General features: G+C 52.1%; 1 protein-coding gene across 1 annotated transcript; it reads right to left on the reverse strand.

Annotated features, from left to right (window-relative positions):
• Positions 1–1,752: 1,752 nt before the first annotated feature.
• Positions 1,753–18,311, reverse strand: CCDC134 (coiled-coil domain containing 134). The gene is made up of 7 exons (XM_045779853.2): positions 18,179–18,311; positions 16,289–16,407; positions 15,304–15,425; positions 15,021–15,105; positions 12,845–13,026; positions 12,480–12,551; positions 1,753–4,431 (listed from the first exon to the last, which is right to left on the reverse strand). The coding sequence occupies exons 2-7, from the start codon at positions 16,389–16,391 to the stop codon at positions 4,306–4,308; spliced, it is 690 nt and encodes a 229-aa protein (XP_045635809.1). The 5' UTR covers positions 16,392–16,407; positions 18,179–18,311; the 3' UTR covers positions 1,753–4,305.
• Positions 18,312–19,431: the final 1,120 nt, after the last annotated feature.

A 19,431-nucleotide genomic window follows, 5' to 3' on the forward strand; every position in this document is an offset into this window, starting at 1 on the left:
ACGGCATCACTAAAGATTATGTACGTAAATGTCTATCTATTGACAAAGACTCTCACAATATGTTAAAAAGGAACAAGTATGTTTCCTAAGAGAGAACTGTTGCTTTGTGGTCAAGAGTCGAACACAGAGGCAGACATTTAGGCAGTGTGACCTTGGGCTGCCTAAATAACCGCTTTAAGCCTCAGTTTTGAAATCTCTAAAATGCGGGGAAAATAGTGCCCTCTCAGAGTTTTGAAGATTAAATGAAATCATTTGCACATTCATTTGACAATATTTATTGAACATCTCTGACAGGCAAAAAGAGGCAGTTCCCGCCCTCTGAGAGCTTCCAGTAGTGAAGAGAACAGACATTAGACAAATGTAAAAAGCAGACAACTATACAAGGAATCAAGGGAAAGTACTACGTGTGATGCAACTAACAAAGGACTCTTGACATTTAAGATGAAACCTAAAATTCTGAAGAATCACGTCTGCTGTAGCCAGGGGAACAGATGACACGGACAAAGGCCCTGAGGCAGGAGGAGCTGCTGCCAGCATGCACTTGGCATCAGGTCTGACATACAGTATGTACCCATACACAATAGCTATTGTAACTGGAAAAATAGGGATCTATGTGTTCACATTAAGGGCTAAAAGCCTGGAAGGCCCAACAGCTGAGAGTCAAGTCATGATTATGGAGTGGTTGGATTTAGGGTGAATTTTATTTTCTTCTTGGTATTTCAGTACTGTTTAAATTACTTCTTATAATGAACATGTATAACACAAGAAAAAACAGTGACTTTTTTGGGGGGAAAAAGGACAAGAATGTTTCTTCATTGTTTACATGCAGACTACACCCACTAGTCTCACCCTGAAACAGAAAACCAAACCCTGCTGCTCTCCTTGGGACCAGGCACTGACCTGGGCAGTGCCACCTTTGCCTGTGCCTCTTCACAGGGCTCCCCACATTGAGGGGCGACTGTCTGCTGGCCTACCATAACTCACTCTGGTCCAGTGCTCTCCCAACCCAGAGCCTCAATAACCACCCCCGCAGAGGGCTGCCTGAGCAGCAGGAGGTCCAGAAAGTGGGCACAGCACCTCTCGCTCTGCGCTGTCCCCACAACTCCCCTCTGGACCTGCCCACAGGCTGGGTGCTAATGAAGTGGCCTGAGGGGGCACAAGTGAAGGCTCAGTAGAAACTGCAGAAGAAAGCTGGCTGCACCGTACCCAGCCTCAGCAAAACACTGGCATTCTCCCACCTCACTGAACATCTCTTCCAGGTGGCACCTTGCCCTGGCTGGTAAAACACAGACTGGCACTCAGGGCTGGAGCAGCCTTAGACAAGTCACCCCTCAGGACCTGGGTTCTTCACCTGGAAAGGGAGGGACCAGACAACCACATATCCAGAGATCTACCACAGATTGGGCAATTACCACAGGTCAGAGAAGTGAACTTTGAATATGCTTTTTCATTTACTACCTTTGTCGCCTCCCTTTTTAGGCCTCTGCTCACAGTGCCTGTCACCTTCTTCCACCTCCAATCTTTCAGGATTTAGTTGTCACTTCCTCCAGGATTAGGCAAGAATGTGTACCCCGTGGTTCGACACAGAGATTAGGTTTGGAGATGGGAAACAAGTTTGCTTTTGGATAAGCTGAAACATAAGGACTGAGGGTTATCAGTGGCAAGAGGGCAGGAGCCATCAGCTTCGGGGTCTCAGAGGTTCAGCTGCCAAGAATTTTCGAAAAGAGCAGAGAGGAGAGACTAAGCTTTGAAAAAAAAAAAAAAAACGCGTCAGGGGGCGCCGGGTGGCTCAGTCAGTTGGCACCTGGGTGGCTCAGTCAGTTAAGCATCTGCCATCTGCCTTCGGTTCAGGTCTCGATCTCAGGATCCAGGGATTTCCGCCCCCCCCCCCCCCACTGTGGGCCAGGCTCCCTGCTCAGCAGGGAGTCTGCTTCTCCCTTTGCCCCTCTCTCTGCTCATGCTCTTGAGCTCTCTCTCAATAAATAAAATCTTAAAAAAAAATGCTTTGTTTAAGGGGCAGGAGAGGAAAGAGGAATCAGGAAGAGACAGAGCAGATTCAGACTGAGGGCAGAGAACCAGCACAACATAGCAGCCCAGAAGCCTGGAAGGATCATCTCAAAGAGCTTCCAACAACATCTCTCTGGGGGCAGTTACAGGACAGCAGAGGAAGATGTGAGGCTGGGACAAGGAGGGACAAGGGCTGTGGACCAGGGAGACTTTGCCCCTGGGTCATCTAGTACTGTCTAGAGACTGCTACGAGCATCTGGTAGGCAGAAGCGAGGAATGCTGCTAATGTCCTATAACACACAGAACAGCCATCCTCATATACACAACAAAGCATTATCTGGCCCTAAATGTAAATAGTGCCACTGTTTTGAAAAACCCTGCCTGAGGATACAGGGGAGCTCCCAGACTCTCCAGGGGTGCCTGAGATTGGACTTGGAAGCTCAGCAGACAGGAACCATATTGAAGACCATGCTGAAACCACCACTGAAGACATCATTGTTGCCACCACTGGGCACCCCTGGTGTTAGTCTAGTCTGGTCACTAGAACTGCCCTCATCCCCTGCCCTACTGCTACCTCTGGTCCCAGCAGCCACTACCTCCACCAGCACAACCCATTACCTCCACCAGCACAACAGGCTGGTACAACTGGTTGATAGCACATGGCTCACAGGACAGAATCCTGGCTGCACAGAAGCTGGACAAACAAGTGCCCTCCGGCCTTTATACCTTCTGAGGAGGAAGTGGGAAGGCTCTGCCTGGTAAGACTTGAGGTGGAGTTCCAGGAACTAGTAACCACAACAATGGCATCAAAGGGAAGGAGAGACAGAGGGAGAGCAGAGTAGTTCTGTTTCTTTCTTTGAAGGTGTCAGATGGGAAAACTTGGGCCCATTTGAGGAGGGAGAGGAAGGACTCAACCAAGATGGAGAGGCTGAGGGTGTAGAAGGATGAGCCTAGGAGGATAGGGGAGCCGGATGGGCCAGAGGTGAAGATGGGTTACGACTGGGCCCCTCTCTAGCTGTGCATACAGGGATGCTCAGCAAACCTAATGGATGATAGCAGAACCATCAGGGAAGAGCATCTGCCATTGAGAAGCCGGGCCCCAGGCTCAGAGAAGCTGCTGAGGGCTGGGCAGAGGGTTCAGACATTATCAAATTCATTTTGCCAATGAAGCCACAGCACAGGGAAGGGCTGGGCCAGGGTCACTCAGCAAGTCTGAGGGGCTGAGACAAGACTCCCATCTCTCTTGGACTCTGTCAGTGTGGGGGGGGGGCTGGAGGGTTCTGGGATGGTCATGTGTCTCTCCCCTTTTAAGAGGCAGACCTAGCTTGGCAAGGTCAAAGAGACTGAACTGGAATTCCCACCGGAGCATCTTCCTCCTTTGCCTGGGAGGGACGTGATGAAAGGGTAGCTGCCCGTTCAGGGCCTAATTCCCTCTGCAGCTGCCCTGCTCTGTGGCCGCTGGTCTCTGCTATGGGGAGCTCTCTGACCAAGCCAGCTTCGGGCAGCCCTGCCATTACAAAGCACGGCCTCCTGCAGAGCTAGAGCCTGTTGCCTGACATCCCCTACCCACAGGCCAAGGGGCTCCTAAGGTTGCCAGAGACGACACGTTGATTCTACCCTGCACCTGTTCATGGACTGTCCCCAGTATCTGATGACAGAGATCATGTTGCTCTGAAGTCTTTGGCTAAACACCCGGGACACTCCTTTATGAAGGACAGTGCTGAGAAGGGAATAGGAGACCTAAGCCAAGCCCCTGCTTCACTGCCTTGCCGGCCCCTGCTCCAGGAAAGGGCTCACAGCTCCCTGGGGGCCCAAAGTAGCCTCTGTTAGCCCAGAGGGTTTGCTGGTTTTTATTGTGTCTTTGCAGGGGCTGGGGCCTGCACTGGGCAGCTCACTGCCACAGTGGGGCCAGCAGCAGGCACGGCACTTCCACGAGTGGCTCAGAGCCCGAGTCTGCTGCCTGCTCAGGAAGGGCGGCAGCCAGCTGGCCAGCGGTCCTAAGCCAATGGGAGAGTCCAACCTGGGATCCTTCCAGCCTCCCCCAGCATCTCAACGTGGTTTGATATGCAGCATGGCATCCTCTGAAGGCCCCCTTGGCACCCTCTCCAGGGAGGCCCCTGGAAGGAAATCCAGCCGTCTGTGGCCCAGCCACTTCTGTTAGGGCGCAGAGCCGGCTCCAGGGGGCTGAGCAAATGCCACCTCCCCGTGGTGGGGGGGGCAGCTCTCACCACCAGTCGATGCCTCCGCCTCTTCCTCTGGACTGGTCTCCTGGCCCCTTGAGCCCTGGGCTGCTCCCGGCTATAACTCCGACTGGGATCTTGAGATCCGTGGGCCCTTTCGGATCTCTTTCCGCTTCTCTTCTTTCTTCCTGCGTTTCTCCTCCTCCCTCAGGGCCTTCTGGAAAGGGTCAGTGCTGGAAATGAACTGAGAGAGGAACAGAGCAGTCTGGTTTAGTCTGCCGGCAGCAAAGAGTTTGCTCTGAGCTAGGTTGCTGTGGGCTTGTGGCAGCGGGAAGATTGCCTAGACACGGGCCCTGCCCTCAGGGAGCCCGCAGACAAGGAGATAGTTCAATGAGCTTGGGGAAAGCAGCTTAGAGGGTCTTGAAACATAACTAGGAGCTCACCAAACAAACAGAGTGAGGGAAGAAAAGGACATTCTAGAGAGAGGGGCAGGTGCTGAGGTGTGAACCTGCATGGTGCTCCTCCTCTCAGAGTGAAGGGTCTGAGTGCCCAAGACAATCTAGATGCCCCCCCCACTGCCATACCCCTGGGGGGGGCAGTCAGTGAGATCAAGAGACCGCAAGCAGCCCGCTGCTTGTGAACAAGCTGCAGGGAAGCCCAGGCGAAGGAGTACACCCATAGGAAGCAGTGGGTCAGAGGTCAAACTGGCAGAACCTGAAAAAGGTGGAAAAGAAGACGGCAGTGCCCAGGCTCACGGCTTCCACGGTGCGTGGACGGTGGTCCTGGTGAAGAGACAGGAACACAGGGCGAGCCAGGGTGGGAGAAGGAGGACTTCAGTGGAGGCATTCCTCAAGTGCAATCCCCTCTGTTCTCTGCAGACTGGCTCATCTTAACCCATGGCTTGTTAGGTGTCGATGTCGGTTACCGCTCTAATCTGCATCTCCAGATCTAAATGCCACTAGGATGTCCCAAACGTGCCCCAGACTTGGCATGGCTCCATCTCCCCAAAAACCCAGTCCTCTTCCAGTGTCCCTGTCCGTGTGAACTGCAGGGCTCCACACCCCACCTCCCTCCCTCTACACAGAGTCCTTGGCCAAGGCCTGGCTCACTGTAACTCCTAAGTCTCTCTCAAGCTCACCTACTTCTCTCCGTCTCTCCTGTCGCTAACCCCATCACCACCTCCAGCTCCCACCCGATGACTCTCGGGCCTCCCAGGGCTCTCTGCAGGCACTTTGATCCCTCTCGAGCCATTCTCCTCACTGCAGTTAGATCTTTCCAAAATGTAAACCTGACCGTGTCACACTCCTGCTTAAACCCTTCCATGACTCTGCATTACTCTCAGGAGCAAGTTCCACATGAGGCACCTGCGGGCCCATGCTGTCCACTGCTGTGCTCCTCCCTCACACTCCCCGCTTTGGGTTCTTGGATTCCCTGGTCGCTCCCACTTGCAGGCCTCTGCATGTGCTGTGGTCCGGGCCCAGAATGCTCTTTCCAGCCCCTGCCCCTTTTGCCACGTGAGTTCTGCTCAGCAGTCACCACCCTCAGGGACCTGCCCTGACTCCTGGCTAGGGCTGGGGCTGGCTCCTCCCTCAGGATCACATGCTTTGTGCCCGTCGCCCCCACTGGAGAACACTCTCCGAGGATCGTGTCAGGTGCTGCTCACTGTGCCATCGCTCCCTAGCATAGGACCGGCCTGGCTTATACATGGCATTCAGTATGTATTTTTTAAAGGAACGAATGAATCAGGTTAGAATATAAAATGCAATAACAGTACCCCAAACTCAGGTTAACTGTGCTGTGAAATATGCCCATTTTATTTGTTCTTAGGGCAAACGTGATAAATGTTTGATCAAGGTAGACATTAAAAACAAACTAGAATTTCTACCTTGTGGAGCAATCTACCTGCCATGTTAGATTGAACTATGAGTCTGGAAGATGGGGTGAAATCAGAGAAGTGTGGCCCAGAAAGGGCCGGTGATATGCTTACGTCACACAGCAAGAGGGAGGCACAACTGGGACTAGCCCCCAGGCCTCCCACCTCCCTTGTCAGAGTCACCCCTACCACACTCTGCCTCCTATCCCTATGAGTTAACTCTGATCCTCTTGGGAGGGATGAGGAGCTGGGAGAACGGCCCTCCCCCCCAAGGTCACAGAGGACCCCATACCCTGTGGCTCTGGCAGTGGTAGAGGAAGTCAAAAGATCTGGGCCCTCCAACCCCAGCTGGCTCAGCCTCACCAGGCTCGGTCAGAAGAGAAACACTGCCTCTCCTTTCCCCAGACCCCTTCCCCACAAGGCCTAACTAACACCTACTTTAAATTCCTGATGCTAACCTCAAGTGGGCCCTTCATGCTGCCTGGCAATCCAGGATGTCTCCCTGGTCCGCTCAGTCAGCCGTTCTCCTAGACACACCTTCTCGAACCCCAACCCTGCTCTACCCCTTCCCCACAAACCATTGCAGAAGATGGAAGCACTCACAAGACAACTTCCACAAACTCCCACCTCCATACCCACCAACCCAGCTGCTTCTGTGCCTACACCGCTCTTGGAGGCAAGGCCGACCTTTCCCTCCCTGCCTCACTTGCTCAGGGATGAAGCTCCAGCAACTCTCCTGCCCCTGCACCACCAATTCTTCCTCCCTAACGGGCCGTCCCCATCAACATGCCTAGTCTCTCCCACCTGATGAAAATTTCCCCTGGAATCCATACCCCCTCCAGCTATTCTCCCGTTGGTCTGTTCCCCTTGAAAAGAAAGCCCTTCACAGGTGGTCTGCACTTGCTATGCCCACCTCCTTACCTCTCATTCTCATGAAATCCAATCTTTGTCCCCACCGCTCTACCAAAACAGCTTATATTAGGATCTCTGATGGCCAGGGTCCATGTTCCTAAATCCAGTGGCTGGTTCTTAGGCCTCATGCTCCTCAGCCTTCCAGCAGATTCTACAAGCCGCTCACTCCCTCTTTGCTACGCTCTCCTCACAGGGTGTCCGGGAAACGATCCTCTCCTGGGATTCTACTCTCACACCAACTGTCATTCTGGGACTTCTTTGCTGGTTCCTCCCCATCCTCCCACCTCTACCTGCAGGTACATCCCAGACCTCAGTCCTCTGGTCACTGCTCTATCTGCCCTGACAACTCACCTGCCCTGGGCTGATGGGACAGGACCTGTGCCGTGGCTCTCCATACCTTCCTTCACAGGCATGACTCACATATGTAGCCCCAGCTTCAACCCCAAATCTAGAGTCATATTTCCAATCGCCTCCTTGACATGTTCATTCAAATGCTCACCAGGTCCAGAAATAAAGTTTTGATCTCCAATCCAGGCCTCAACCTGGTCCCATCACAGTCTGCCCATTTTAGAAAATGGCAGCTCCATTCTTCCACGTGTGCAGGCCAAAAGTCTTCTAGTCCTTCTTAATGAGTCTCTCATGCCACATCTGCTTCCTTAGCAAATCCTACTGGCTCTACCTTCTAAGCAACCAGAATCTCACCATCCTCACTGTCACCTGGTTTAAGCTGCCATTAACTCCCAAATGGACAAGCACAGCAGCCTCCTCCTCAGAGTCCCTGTTCCCACCCTGGTCCCCTAAACTACTCTCCACACACCAGCCAGGATGATCCTTTAAAAAGGGAAGTCAGAACCCATCACCCTGCTCTCCATGTGTCTCCGAGTAAATGCCAAAGCCCCTGAGAAGACCCACGAGGGTCTTGTGATCTGGCCTACTCTGACCTTATCTTCTCACGTCTTCCCCTCCCCCAAATATGCCTCCAATTCAAGGCCTTTACACTTGCTGCTCCTTCAGCTTGGAATGTTCTTCCCCCAGATACACAGCTGGCTCCCTCACCTTGTTCAGATCTTTTCAGTAAGACCTCCTGTGTCTGAGTCACATGAAGTAGCAATGGTACCTCCGCTTTGTCCCTGAATCCTTAACCACATTCCCCTGCTTTTTTTCCACCACCTACCATACTGTATGTTTTTTATAGACTATCTCCCAGGACAGCAGCGCTAGTCTCTCGTGGCTGGGATTTAGCACGTGTTCACCGAATGATAAATAAACCCACGGGCTATACCTCTGAGCCTTTGTGCAACTAGTCCCTCTGCCTGGAAGGTCTTCCCCGAGCTGGTCCAGCCCGCAAGTCTTACTTATCCCAGAGCCTCCACCACCCACCTGCTGAAGCAGGGTCAGGCTCCCTGTCAGGGGTTCCACAGCTCACCACACTTCCCTCCTCCCCTGATACAGTGATCATGCTAGATCATGTCTGTTTCCCTGCTGCCTTCCCCAACAGACTGTAAGCATAGGAAGAGCAGGGAGAGGGCCAGCTCCCTCTGGACGGAGGCAGTGGCCAGCAGACAGCCTGATACAAGTTCGTTCTAGTGACAGGTACACAAGTAGTAAGAGAGGACTCCCGGAGCACTCCCTGGCATGGAGAGTGCATGCGGGGAGCTGAGTAAACCTGAACTACTGCTGGTGGGACAGGTCCATACTGGACGCCAAACAGTGAGTCAAATCTTGAGACCATCCCCAGCCAATGCGAAGTAAGGTAAGGATATTGCTGCTATGGTTATTTCTAAGCAGAGCACACTAGGACAAAGCCAAACTAAATCTATCCTAGAACCCGTTCTCTCTGGTGCATGCTCTTACCCTCCTCCTATGTCAGAGGCACTCAAGACCTACAGGGCAAGGAGAGCCAGCATCACAGCAATAAAGCATCTCTGTGGGTCCCCCTCACTGGGAAAGGCAATTTGCCATGGCCCTGAGTGTCCTTGCATATTATTGCTGGGTATGCCCTGACTGTTCTTACACTGGCCATTTATCAGGGTTGCAATGTAAGCAAGCAACCTCGAGGGATGTTACGCGATGGGGTGACAGCAACCCTAGTAGGGAAACCCACATCTCCCATTCTGCTGCCTGATGGTTCAAGGGGGCCCTGGATTCAGAGGTTCCCCTAAATACTCATGCCTGGTCCACTGACTGTTCACCTAAATTAAGAGCTAATGATGCTGTCCAGAAGAGTTAACAAAGCCGGCCTGACTGCTATCCTCTGAAAGACCTGCTTTGAAGGTTGGATCCTGGCTGGTATCTGGAAACTTGGATTTTGGGAGGGCTCCCACCACCCTCATGAATGAGTGGCTCATTGAGCCTAAACTTTGCCAACAATGTGGTTTGTGCTGAACACCTGCTTTCCTCCTGGGAGTCTGGAATTCTGGTATGCACTGGGCAGAGGGTACTTAAGTCACCAGCTCCCGATAAAAACTCTAGGCACTGAGTCTTTAATGAGCCTCCCTGACAGACAACCTCTCACGGGTCACATCTTGTTGCTGGGGGAATGAAGTATGTCGTGGGGGACTCCACTGGGAGAGGACTCATGGAGGCTTGTGCCTGGTTTCCCTCAAACATCACCCATGAGCCTTTTCCCTTTCCTGATTTTGCATTGTATCCTTTCGCTGTAATAAATTACAGCCAAGAGCACAACTATACACTCAGTCCTCAACAAACCTGGGGATGCTTTTGGGAACCTTAGACTCTGGTGTCTCTTAGCGGTGGCCATCCAGTCCCAATGACAATGCTGGAAGACTGACTGCCATTAAGGCCAGTCAGATAATGATCTGAATTAGAAGCCACCACCTTTGCTTAGATAATATTCTTCATGATGCAGGTTATATTTCTACTGACTGTTATTAGCATCCTAGCCATCTGGCCCGCTCCCAGAAGACTACAGATGGGCAGAGGAAAGACAACCATTCCTCTCTGGGGCCACAATCTATGGAAACAAATTGTGGTTAACAGTTTAACAGTCCAGGTCACTTGTTTAGATGCCCCTCAGAAGACCCATTCTCTGACGAGACCAACCAGAATCAAAACACTGATCAAGACTACACTACCAAGTTAACCGGCACTGCCACCTAAATGCATCATTGTACTGGATGTGGAAACATACCTGCCACCATGGATGGGCACAAAGCAAAGGACTCTGTATTTCTGGCTTGACTACCAAGAGTCCCTGGTTGGGATGGTATGACCTGAGATCATTAGGATGACACTTGGTTGAGTATGCTCCCTCCAAGTCCCCCTACAGTGGCCCATGTGGCCCAAGATGGAAGATACAATGTGTCTCTGAATGTTTTGTAAAAATGCCCTTGTCCCATTCACATCTGACCCTTCTGGATGAAAGAAAGGTCCAGGTAATAATAGGGGATGATTGGAGAAAAAGTAGAATTATAGGTCCTTGGATGTGACACCCTGATTTTGTAGCAATAATCTTAGCATCTGGGGAGGGAACAATTAATCCTCTTGGTCTCTTAGACCCCGCACCGCCACTTGGCAAACAATCCTAGGGTCTGCCCAAGCCAAATGGCAGCTGCAGCTGACAATGTGATCAGTTGTTGTGTGTGTCACTCTCATCCTTGGGACAGGAAAACTCACAGGGACATGGTCAGTAGTGAAGTATTCTAATATGCCTGATGCCATCAAAAGCAGCTCCTGAAGTGACCCTGTGCAGACACGCACAGCAGTACAACGTGTTTTAATCTGACAGATACAAATGCATCTACTTCTCCTGATGCCTGAGTGACCTTCCATTATGCCAAGTAGGGCAACTGAGGCTGCAACTTCATAGTGACATTGCCCTCACGGCTCAGACCAATAACGTAATGGTGACTCAAATCAAGTAGTAACATGTGGGAGACAGTGGGCCATGAAATGGCTCTTTACTGGGGCGCCTGGGTGGCTCAGTCGGTTAAGCAACCAACTCTTGATTTTGGCTCAGGTCATGATCTCAGCGGTGTGAGATGGAGCCCTGAGCCCCATTGTCAGGCACCTGCTTAAGATTCTCTCCCTCTCTCTCCCTCTGCCTCCCGCCCCGCCCACTAGCACATGCATGTGCGCACACTCTAAAAAAAAAGAAAAAAAAGAAATGTCTCTTTACTAGGGAAGAGGACTGCTCTGGGTCCATCTATTGCACTCTGTAATTACTGACAATGACATCAAAGATCAGCAGGTCAGTCTAAACTCTTGTGTGCATGGTAATGGGTAACTGACTGGCCTCAGACCACGTTCTAATCGTCCAGTATAAGACCTTCCAGCCCGCCCAGGACTTATCGCAGCCAGCTGAGTCTGCAACGCTGGAGGGTTGAGATCAGCATGGCATTTTGGCTTCGGCCTGCTGCTTAGAGTCCTGTTGATGGCAGTCTTCATCCAATGGCAGTATGAGACAAACTGAACATATTTGATCCTGGCCTCTACCTATCAGATCAATCAGACTGAACAGCACATTCATGTGGAAATTTAAGTTAAGCCAAGAGGGCTGAGGGGTGAACTGTGGGGGAGGCAATCAACCACGGCCCTGAGCATCCCTGCATGTTCTCACTGGGTACACCAAGAAAGCAAAGCCCTGATCACTCTATCTGGGTCATTTGTCAGGACTGCTTGCAGAGAACAACGTGGAAGGGTGACATGATGACTGCCCCGCAAAGAGCAGGTTTGCTTCTATTCACTATAAAGGCTGTGAATATCCCAAATTTGGTATTCTTCAGCTTCGTGCAAACCCACTGCATGCACAGCTGCCTGGGCCCCTCCGGGTCACCCCTGGGTGACTTGGGGAACAAGGGGAACCCACATGACCAGGCCAACAGTCTGGATATTGCTTTTGCTGTCATAAACTCTGATGTCTCTGACCTGTCAGCACCCATGAAACAGTAGCAGGCTACAATCCTAGACCCCTCATGGACCCTGACACTCCTCCCTATACCAGAGGAGAGCCTGTGATTTGACAAGTCCAGTCCTCCAGCCTTTCCTGCCCCTGCTGCCCTGCCCTGCCACCTCTGATTCCCTCCTCCCCTCTAATGTGTGTGTCCCCATCTGTCACCCTGCAGCCTTCAGCCCTCAGAGCCCACCTCAGCCCCCTAGGATGAAAGCATATGCAGGAATGTGAGACAGAAGCCTGGCTGAGCACTCAGAGGCTCAAGGGCAGAAAAACAAGGCCTGACCTCCCCGGCATCCACTTGGTGCTGGATGTCTACGGTACATCAGGATGGGTGTGCTCACAGCCTCTGACCGCCCCCCACAGCTGGAGTCCATACCCGGTGAAAAGACAGGGAGCCTGAGGCTGAGACAGGGACGGCTTGACTAAAGACACCAATGAGTAAGTGATGGTATGTGCATCCAGACCCGAGCATGTCTGGCTCCAAGTTGAAAGCCCTCACGCTCCACTCAAGGTGTGCCAGCCCCTCTATGACCGGGCTTCCCATGACCCAGCAGAGGCAGAGGAGACATGGCCATAGGCCCCAGCAGCTTACCTCTGGGTGGTCTACTTTAAATGGATTCTGGAAGTCAGAGTCTTTCTCACTGATCCCCAGCTCCTGGGCCATCTGTGGATGAGGAAAAGTTAGTCATCCTCTGCCTTCTCCTGACTCCTTACCCATGGCCACTCCCTCCATGGTGGGACCGGGGCCCAAGGCTTAGGCAGATGTGGAACAGGTGATAACCCCGAGGGACCCAGTCAGCACAGAACCCCGAGACAGGATCTCAAGGTGCCCTGAGGCTTATCACAGAAACACAGCCAAGGGCTGACGTTTAGGCCCAACTGAAGGCAGATGCAAGGTTCACGGTACACCACCAGGCAGAGGGCCCCCGAACCCCCTCTGCCTGGGTCAGTCCTTACCAGGCTAAGGATGGGCGAGTGGGGCCCCTGGTCAAACACGCCCGACTGGTTGCAGAAGCTGATGCCCCAGCGGATGAGCAGGTTCCAGTTGGAATTGTGGTCAAAGTAGTGGTGCACAATCCTCGGGAAGCGCAGCACCACATCACCGAAGAAGGCCGTGTTCTCCACTACTTGGGAGAAAGCTGGCGAGAGGATCCTGATGAGTGCCCTGGGCAGATGCCCTTCTACTGCCCGCGTGGCCAGCCCCAGCCACCCTTCAGAGAACGGAAGCCCACTAAGCCTAGTAATCACAGAAGGGAACTGGGCCACTCTCCACAGGTGCTGACCATGTGTGCAGTGCATGCTAATGGCTTTGTGTCCACGAGATCACGGAATTCTCAAAACCACCTCGAGAGAGATGTGGCTGCTGTTCCCATTGTACAGATGGGCAACCGAGGCTCAGATGGCTGGTGAGCGGCAAATCTGGGCTACAAACCCAGGTCTGACTGCAAAGGCCATGCTCTTTCCTCTGTATCTCATTTGTTGTGGGGACCAGAGAGGTGGGTGCCATTTTGCACATGAAGACACATGCGTCACATGAGGCGTGGCTGGGTCTGACTTCCCCAACTTGGCATCCAAATATCCAGAGCCAGGCCCCAGTATTAACACAATTGCAGTGTATATGAGGGGCAGGTCTATTAGGATGACCAGAGAACACATTAGGGTTTTATTGTTGTTGTTGTTTCTATAGCTTTCCAATTTTATTTTATTTTAACTTTTTAGAAAGATGTTTATTTGTTTATTTGAGAGAGAGAGCACGTGTGCGCACACAGGAGCTCGGGGGACAGGCAGAGGGAGGAGGAGAAGCAGACTCCCCACTGAGCAGGGAGCCTGATGTGGAACTCAATCCCAGGACCCTGGGATCATGACCTGAGCCGAAGGCAGATGCTTCACCAACTGAGCCACCCAGGTGCCCCTTTATTTTATTTTAAATGCTTCTTGAGATTTATATTTAAATAACTTCAGACTTCTATCATACATCATAAAATTCCTTCACTTGGCTTCCCTAATGTTATCATCTTACATAACCATTGCACAACTATCTAAACAAGGGAATTAACATCAATACTAATCATCAGATCTTCCCTGAATTTCACCAATTTTCCCACTAATGCCTTTCCTCTGATCAACAGCTCAGTTCCGACTAAGTTAGTGTGTCTGTCATGGCAGCAGGTCCCTCCCGCCTAGGCTATCATGACATAGAACTACATACCCAGCCGTGCCGAAAGTCCCTGTTTGAGCCATCCCTGCAGATAAGGCCGAGGCAGCCCTCCCAGCACTGGCCAGGCCACACAGAGAGATAAGTGGACTCCTCCAAAGATATGCCAGGTTGGGTCCGAGACAAGTGGAACAGGGACCTCTGGGTCTCAGAACAATCTTGAACCTCAAAGAACTCAGGAGTTAGCTCGGTTTACACGTTTGCAAGAGCAAACCACTTGTCCTTTTATCTGGAAAACGGAGGCAATAGTGCCTTCCTCAGAGTTAGAGTGGAGATTCCAGACTGTGTTTGTAAAGTGCCCACCATTTGATATATAAGTGCTATGTCCATCCCCTCTCAGACAGTGTAATCTAACAAGTTTTATTGTTAAAATATAACCAGTTAACGGGGGATGGGGGAACTACCCCAGGAGAACAACTCTTGGAAGAGGGGATGAAGGGACACAGAACATCATCTTACTTATCTGTTCTTCCCACCTTGTCTCAAAAAGGATTTAAGGGGGTTGGGGCTTTAAAACAGTAGTAAAGAGCACTCTTAACTGCCCCCACTGGCTAGTCTCTTCAACAGAACTCAGTTTTTTTCTCCTACAAATGGGAACAACCCTTGCCTTCTCTACCACAAGAGTCAGGATGGTAGAAAACGCAAGAATCCCAGAGGTGGGGTCATGGGCAGAGGCTTCTTCCTGTTTCCCTTCCCCCAAGCACAGTACAGTACAAAGGAATATATCCAGCAACTGGCTCTGAAGTCCAGAAATGCCTAGAGAAATATGGATTAAGTATCCATTCACTAAAATGGACCACTTGGAAGGTGTTATAAGAGGATACTTCCAGAGGAAAAAAGAGTGAGAAGAATGGGGGGGGGGCTAGAGAAGATCAAGGTGGTGGGGAGGAGGAAAGGGTAAGATTAGGAAGACCATACCATCCTTCAGTTTCTCGTCCTGGGGGAAGGGCCCATCTGGGAGCACATCTGCAGCAATGAGCACTGTCCGCGAGTCCTCCAGCACCTGAGGGAACCCCACCCAGGCTGAGTGGCCTTGCAGAGCCCTTCACAGACGAGCCTATTTATTTAAACCCTATTTCAAATCTTTTGTGCATGTAGTTCCCCCTCACTGAACACGATCCCTTTAGGGAACTCCTACCCATCTGTCAGTGCCCAGATCAAAGACTGGGCCTGCCGTGAGCTGCCCCATGCCCACACGCACCTTAAAGAGCCCCTTGAGCATGACATCAAGAATCTTGTACTGCTGGTGGACATCGTTTAGCTGTGCCAGGTTTTTCAGTGCCAACAGCTGTTCTCGCCGTTTCACCTCAAACATCTTCTTGTCTGAGCAGCATGAAGTTAAGGGGCTGGCACCCATATTCCTGCCTGGACGTTCCAGTGGTCCCAATCCAGAGGGCCCATTTCTGACCAGCAAGTATCTCCAAGGGTCATAGATGCCCATGACTGAGACACTCACCCTCCCCCCACCTCCAGGGAAGAAACAGAGAGGCATAGGCATCCTGCAACCTATCCTTCGTCCATTTCACATAGTATTCTATATCAAACACCCTGAACACAACCCTCAGGACCTGCCTCCTGCCCTCCCCTTCCTATCGTCTTCCTGCCACTTGCTGCAACCGTTCACTATTCCCAGAGCCTCCACTCCTCTGCTTACACTGTACACTTCGCCTGGAGTGCCAACCACCCCTTCTCCATGAGTTTCTGTTCTTTCAAGACCCAGTTCAAAAGCCACAGCACCATGTTTCTCTCTGCCCCTCTTTCCCGACCACAGTTCATGAAAGTGCTGACTACAGAGTACAGTATGAGGACTGTGAATTCCTCAAAGCTAGGGACTGACTGGTCCTGACTCTTCTCTGTATCCCCAAGGCCTGGCCCAGAGAAAGTAGCCCAGTATGCCAGGGCCTGAGTCTCAATCCAGGGTCTCACCCATAAGATGCAATGCACATGAACAATCCTCAGAGCCCTCGTGGCTCTGAGAAGTATGCCTTGCCTTCTCCATTTAACATATGGGGAAACTGAGGATCAGAAGAGAATGGACTTGATCAAGGTTTGGTTAGAGCACCTCACCTTTCCATAGGCTGGGTCTGCTCCAATCCTGGAATCCAAGGGGTTGTGGGTACAGAAAGACTATTTATAGACATCCTCAGAAATAGCTTATTAACCCCACCTCCCACTCCAAAGGATACAGATCTCCAGGCTCGGGTCCAGGGAGGGCTTCAGGGTGCCTGTGACTCCTGTCCCCAACAATAGCTGGACAAAGAGGAAGGCCAGGAACTGAAGAAGATCCATATCCAAGATTCTAGAGCTAGGAAAGTAACCCAGAGAGAGGTGAGATCCAGAGCTTGGTTATATAAAATAAAGACTGCAGGTGAACAGCAACTTCCCAACATGACATGGCCTCCAAATACCAAGAACCCAGCTTTGGGAAGCCCAGGAGCCCCAGTCTCAGCACAGGGCCAGTGACCACCAGACACACAATAAACACTGTGGATGGTAGGAGGGAGGAAAACAGATAATATTGGCAATATAGGGATGCTTAGGGCATAGGGGTGTCTAGAATTCTGGGCTAGAGCCCTGGCTCTGCCTCTGACTGTGGGCCCTGGGGGGCAAACTGCTCAGCCTCTCTGAGCCTCCACTTTTTCTCTTGTAAAATAGAGATAAGGAAGTCCCCTCCTTGCTGTAGGGAGAAAGAATTGGGTGAGGCACCATGTCTGGGGAAAGAGGGGCTGGTCACTTTCAACACACCCCATCCTGGACCCCAGGAAGGTGTCTGGTTAAGGAAGCCCAGGCAGTCAGGGGAGATGTGAAAACTTCTGCAGTTTCCCTTCCTCTCTGTCATCAGAACAAAAGAAGGGGGCCACCTGGTTGGCTCAGTCAGTGCAGCATGCAACTCTTGATCTTAAGGTTGTAAGTTCGAGCCTACACTGGGTGTAGAGATTACTTAAAAATAAAATCTTGGAAAAAAAAAAAAAGAGCAGAGGAAGGGATGCAGGGAAGGAAAGGAGGGGGCACAGTCTTGGGTAAGAAGGCTGTCTGCCACTCACTCACTTTGGAACCACAGGCACCACAAGCAACACATTCCTATTCAAGCACCATTCCCTAATTATTTTTTGAGTATCACGTTCAAGGCACTGTTTTAGACCTGGGAATACAGCAGTGTCTAAGACAAACAAAAATCACTGCATTCATAGTACTTATGTCCCTAGTAGAGGAAACACACAATCAATAAACTTGTAAAACAGGCACAGAAGGATGAGGGAGTTGGTGGGGTGCAATATGAAACACAGTGGTCAGAGGTCTCACACTCAGATGACAGCTGCCCAATTTTACCAATGTGGAAACCAAGGCACAGAAAAGTGAGGTGGTTGTCCAAAGACACTCAGCTATTCCCGGGCTAATGAGATTCTAAATGAACACAGGCTACCTCAAAGCTGCCACTGTTCTAGCAGGACACCTGCTCAGTGATTGACAGAGGGAGCCTGCAGAGGTCATTCAGAGAACCGCCCCGGTGCCACCCGATGAGGATGAGATAGGTGAAGCCTCAAGAATGGAAAGCAGTCCCAAGTTCACCCAGGACCACCTGCCTTCCAACGCCACGCTCTAGATTCAAGGGACCCAGACCCGGGCTAGGGCAGAACTTGAAGCCAGGGGGTATCAGACAGCCGGTAATGACCGAAGCAGAAGAGAAGTGGGAAAGGAAAACCGAAAAAGCAGACTGCATGGAGGCGGATCCTACTTTTTCTACTGTTACTCCCACTTACCCTGCCTCTCAATCCCTCCCCGCTCCCCGTCCCGTACGTTCCCAGAGCTCTTCCCCGCTGCGTACGCGACTCTGATCCCATTCTGTAAAGGTGACAAGTCGATGCTAGGCTCTGAGCCGACTACGTGGGCTTGCGGACCCGGCTTGCTGTCCCGAGGCTTGGGGGCTCCCAGAGGGGAGAACGAGTCTTTCCAACGAGAAGCGTTCGGGTCCGCGAATCTCATCCCCTACCCCCAGCAGCAGGTTCGGGGCCCTTGGTCCCTGCCTCCCAGCCCCACCAGAAGCCCGCCCTCCCGGGACCCCCGCCCCCACCTACCAGGCAGGTGGGTGCGGGAAGGGGCGTGCGGACAGGACGGCTGTGTGCAGCCCGGCTCTAGGATCCACCGGGCGAAGAGCAGAGGCGCGGAACCTCACACTAGGCGCCGGCAGCAGCGGGAGAACCTCCGAGCGCCGCCCACGGCCAATGAGCGCCGGCCGCGACGGCCGCTCAGAAGACCTCACTTCCGGTCCCGCCCCGCCCTGTCCCGAGCGCGGTAAACCGGAGTCTTGTCCCGCCCACCTTGTGCCTGGGAGCGATTGTCACCCTGTCGCGGTCGGAGTGGAGCAAGTTAAGTCTGCATGGGGTCTGCGCCCGACTAAAAGGGCGCGTCAGCGGACTGGAGCCCTGACCGAAACTTTTCATCAGCTGACAGTGTCTTTTAAACTGTGGATGACAGGATCAGTTTGGTGGGTCACGACTAGCACTGTTTTTTTCTTTAAGAAACCTGCAGTGCGGAGTTGGTGCATCCCCTGCTCGCCCCTCCGTTCCACCAGCTTCTAAACCTAGTTCGTCGGGGGGCCTCCCTATCCGTTCATTAGGACTGAGTTCAAACCAGTTTTGTGCAGGGTGCGTACAGCCAGACCCGAGGAGTAGGGTGAGCTGCCCAGTTACCGGCACCCAGGGGATGGGGGGGGGGGGGGGGACAAGGGGCTCGGCAGGCGCACAGGGAGCCGGAGGCGGCACGGTGGGCTGAGCTGGGACCAGGAAGCAGGCACAGTTGTGGAGAGCGGACCTTAAAAGAACCGCACACGTGGTAATCAAATACAAGCTCTGGGGAGGGCCCACGGAAAGAAACACGAGGGACCTACTTTAGCCAGGGAACAGTTGGGCTCGGCTAGCGAGTCGCAGAACGATTTGAGCTGCTCAGCTTCCTTGCCTGGAAATTGTACCTCTCTCCACCTTCATGTGAGGTGAGGCAGCAGGTAAAGTGCCTCTCAGAGCACCTGGATCACACAGGTACCACACACATGGCCTTTCTCTGCACATGGACTCCGTGGATGGCCTGACTGGTATTTTCTGGGTATAACTGAGGCATCCGGCTGGTGCTCCTCACATGTTACCAGGACAAATCCCACCCCTGTCCCTGAGGAGGCCATCCATTCCTTACTGAAGCAATCCACTATCCGAGTGGCAGAGTTATCAGCTCCAGGCAGCCAAGATAAGTTGAGACAGAAATGTTTTTGGAGAGCCCACAGAGACATGTGAGTGTATCATTTTATTTCCTGACTCCATTTCAACAATGGAGTAAA

This window comes from Ursus americanus, chromosome 17, assembly GCF_024610735.1.
Source record: "Ursus americanus isolate L20-20 chromosome 17, mUrsAme1.1.p, whole genome shotgun sequence".
In the NCBI taxonomy this organism is placed as follows: domain Eukaryota; kingdom Metazoa; phylum Chordata; class Mammalia; order Carnivora; family Ursidae; genus Ursus; species Ursus americanus.